Source organism: Lipotes vexillifer, unplaced genomic scaffold (assembly GCF_000442215.2).
Source record: "Lipotes vexillifer unplaced genomic scaffold, Lipotes_vexillifer_v1.1 C27035211, whole genome shotgun sequence".
Taxonomy (NCBI): Eukaryota; Metazoa; Chordata; class Mammalia; order Artiodactyla; family Lipotidae; genus Lipotes; species Lipotes vexillifer.
Window position 1 is genome coordinate 1 of NW_006774331.1, and position 2,613 is coordinate 2,613.

Genomic DNA, 2,613 nt, shown 5'->3' on the forward strand with positions numbered 1-2,613 from the left:
CTCCCCCCAGTTGGGTTCGAGTTCTGGAAACAGCTGTGCGCCGAGCATGGTATCAGCCCCGAGGGCATCGTGGAGGAGTTCGCCACCGAAGGCACTGACCGCAAGGACGTCTTTTTCTACCAGGTGCCCCCAGCGACTTGGCCAGGGCCGGTAGTGGCCCAGGGGGCCTGAAGGGAAGGGCAGTGGCTTGGTACTGGAAACCCGCTGGGCAGAGGAGCCAGGGCGGCTGGCTTGAAGAGGGAGGGCAGGCAGGAGCCAGAGGTGGGAGGACTGGAGGACTGGGTGGGCCCGAGCTTATTGGGCCCGATCCTGGACTCCCCTTGACAGGCAGACGATGAGCACTACATCCCCAGGGCGGTGCTGCTGGACCTGGAGCCGCGGGTGATCCATTCCATCCTCAATTCCCCCTATGCCAAGCTCTACAACCCAGAGAACATCTACCTGTCAGAGCATGGAGGAGGAGCTGGCAACAACTGGGCCAGCGGATTCTCCCAGGTCATTTGCTGTTCCCTGGCAGAACAACTCCATTCCCGTGTGGGGACAGGCCCTATGACTTCCTAGAGAGAGATGAACCAGATGGAGGATGTGTGACTGTAGAGAGAGAGACATGGCTGAGGAGAGTTCTAAGCCAACGATGTAATATTGTCAAGAAACTGTACTAGCTAGTGCTGTGTGCCAGGCCATACTAAGTGCTTTACGTATATTAACTTATTTAAACCTCCCAACAACCCTATAGGTAGGTTCTACAGGTCCACAGGCTCTGTGGGTTTCCAGAATAAAAAAAAACCCTCTGAAACCAAAAGACGATTTATAACAACTCATTTAGCAGCAAAACCAAATCTCAATGGAGACAAGTTATTTTATAGTTTCTTTGCAACTTAGTCACTACTCATAACTTCCATTGCAGAAATATTAATGTATTTGATTAGCACCCCTCAGACCCCCACTACCATTTTACTTGGTATGTATTATAGATTCTATGTTGCCTTCCTAGATCCGAAATACTTGAATTCCAAAACATAACTGGCCCCAAGAATTTTAGATAAGGAATTGTGGACCTGTATTAGTACCTTCATTATACAGATGAGGAAACTGAGGTATAGAGAGATGAAGTAACCTGCCCAGAGTCACCCAGCCAACTAGAACTAGAGCTAATATAGGAACCCAGGCAGTCTGGATGTAGAGGGCCTGCTCGTAACTGCTAGGCTGTATTACCTCTCAGTGCAAATAAAAAGCAGGACCACTGTACTCCTAAAAAGGACTTTTAGGTGCTATAAGGAGAATCGAGGGTAGCTATTCTGAGGTCAGAGACCTTGTCCCTTAGTCCTGTCCCACTCTGACGCCTCCCATGTCTGTACAGGGAGAGAAGATCCATGAGGACATTTTTGACATCATAGACCGGGAGGCAGATGGCAGTGACAGTCTAGAGGTGAGTGTCTCAGGAATACTGGTGGGAGCCAACATGGGGAAGGCTCAGCAACACCCTTTAGAAGCCACCTGTTAGGTACGAGACCTTCCCATGTACCCTTTGCATTGGTCAGAAGCCACAGGGCCTTGCTGGAAACAAGGCAGAATCTCCTAAGCTGCACACGTGTGGCAGGGAGGGAAGTGGAGGAGAGGGCCTGGGAAGATAGGAGTCCAAGAAATTATGAGATGGGTCCAGTTTGAAATCCTGCCACTAGATATGTAGACACTGTCGGCCCCTTCCCCATACAGGGCTTCGTGCTATGTCACTCCATCGCTGGGGGAACAGGCTCTGGCCTGGGCTCCTACCTGTTAGAACGGCTCAACGACAGGTAAGTCTGTGTTTTGAGGGGCTGGGAGGATTTGGTTTCCCAGGTGACTGGGAGGCCCTCCAGATAAACCTTCCTATTTCCTGGAGCAGGAAAGGGCCCTTCTATTCCCTCCTGTGTTGAGGAAAGACAAGGTACAATGACCAAGAACCCAATCACACTCCCAGTGGTTGGAAATGGAGTCTAGCATCTCAGCCTTAGATTAAAATTCAAGGAGTATGGCCGGTTTGGAATCAGAGCCCTAGGTCCTAAGATGTCCCTCTACCCTTCCCCGCTTTTGGGTTACAGACTTCCAAAAGTCAAGTCTCCCTTCTCTGCTGTTCTGTGACCCCACCCAAATTTCCCCACCCTGACAGTCATTGGAAGCCCCAAGTTTACCAAGCCTCCAGTCTGTTGCCCTTGACCATCCTCTCTCAAACACCACTAGGTACCCCAAAAAGTTGGTGCAGACATACTCGGTGTTTCCCAACCAGGATGAGATGAGCGATGTGGTGGTCCAGCCCTACAACTCACTGCTCACGCTCAAGAGGCTGACCCAGAACGCAGACTGTGTGGTGAGTCCTGGATTCTCCCTTCTCCACTCCCAACCTTCCTATTTTATCATTTTCATGCATTTTTAAAAGCCCATTTGGAACCTTCCTGTGCCCCAGTCCTGTTCAAGTCCCTTTTGGATGGGTCTTTCTGGCGCCAAGGAAATTAAGCTTCAGAGCCCAGAATCAGGCAGAGCTCCTGTCCTTCCTGGCCCCATAAATCCGTCACCCTCTTCTGTCCCCCCAGGTGGTGCTGGACAACACAGCCCTGAACCGGATCGCCACAGACC

General features: G+C 51.1%; 1 protein-coding gene across 1 annotated transcript; it reads left to right on the plus strand.

The window, feature by feature from the left end:
• Positions 1-15: 15 nt before the first annotated feature.
• Positions 16-2,609, plus strand: LOC103075882 (tubulin gamma-2 chain-like; the record flags this gene model as incomplete). The annotated part of the gene is made up of 6 exons (XM_007449102.1): positions 16-123; positions 328-495; positions 1,361-1,429; positions 1,717-1,796; positions 2,221-2,347; positions 2,571-2,609. Coding segments are annotated over 6 exons (591 nt in total), but the record flags the coding sequence as incomplete, so codon positions are not given.
• Positions 2,610-2,613: the final 4 nt, after the last annotated feature.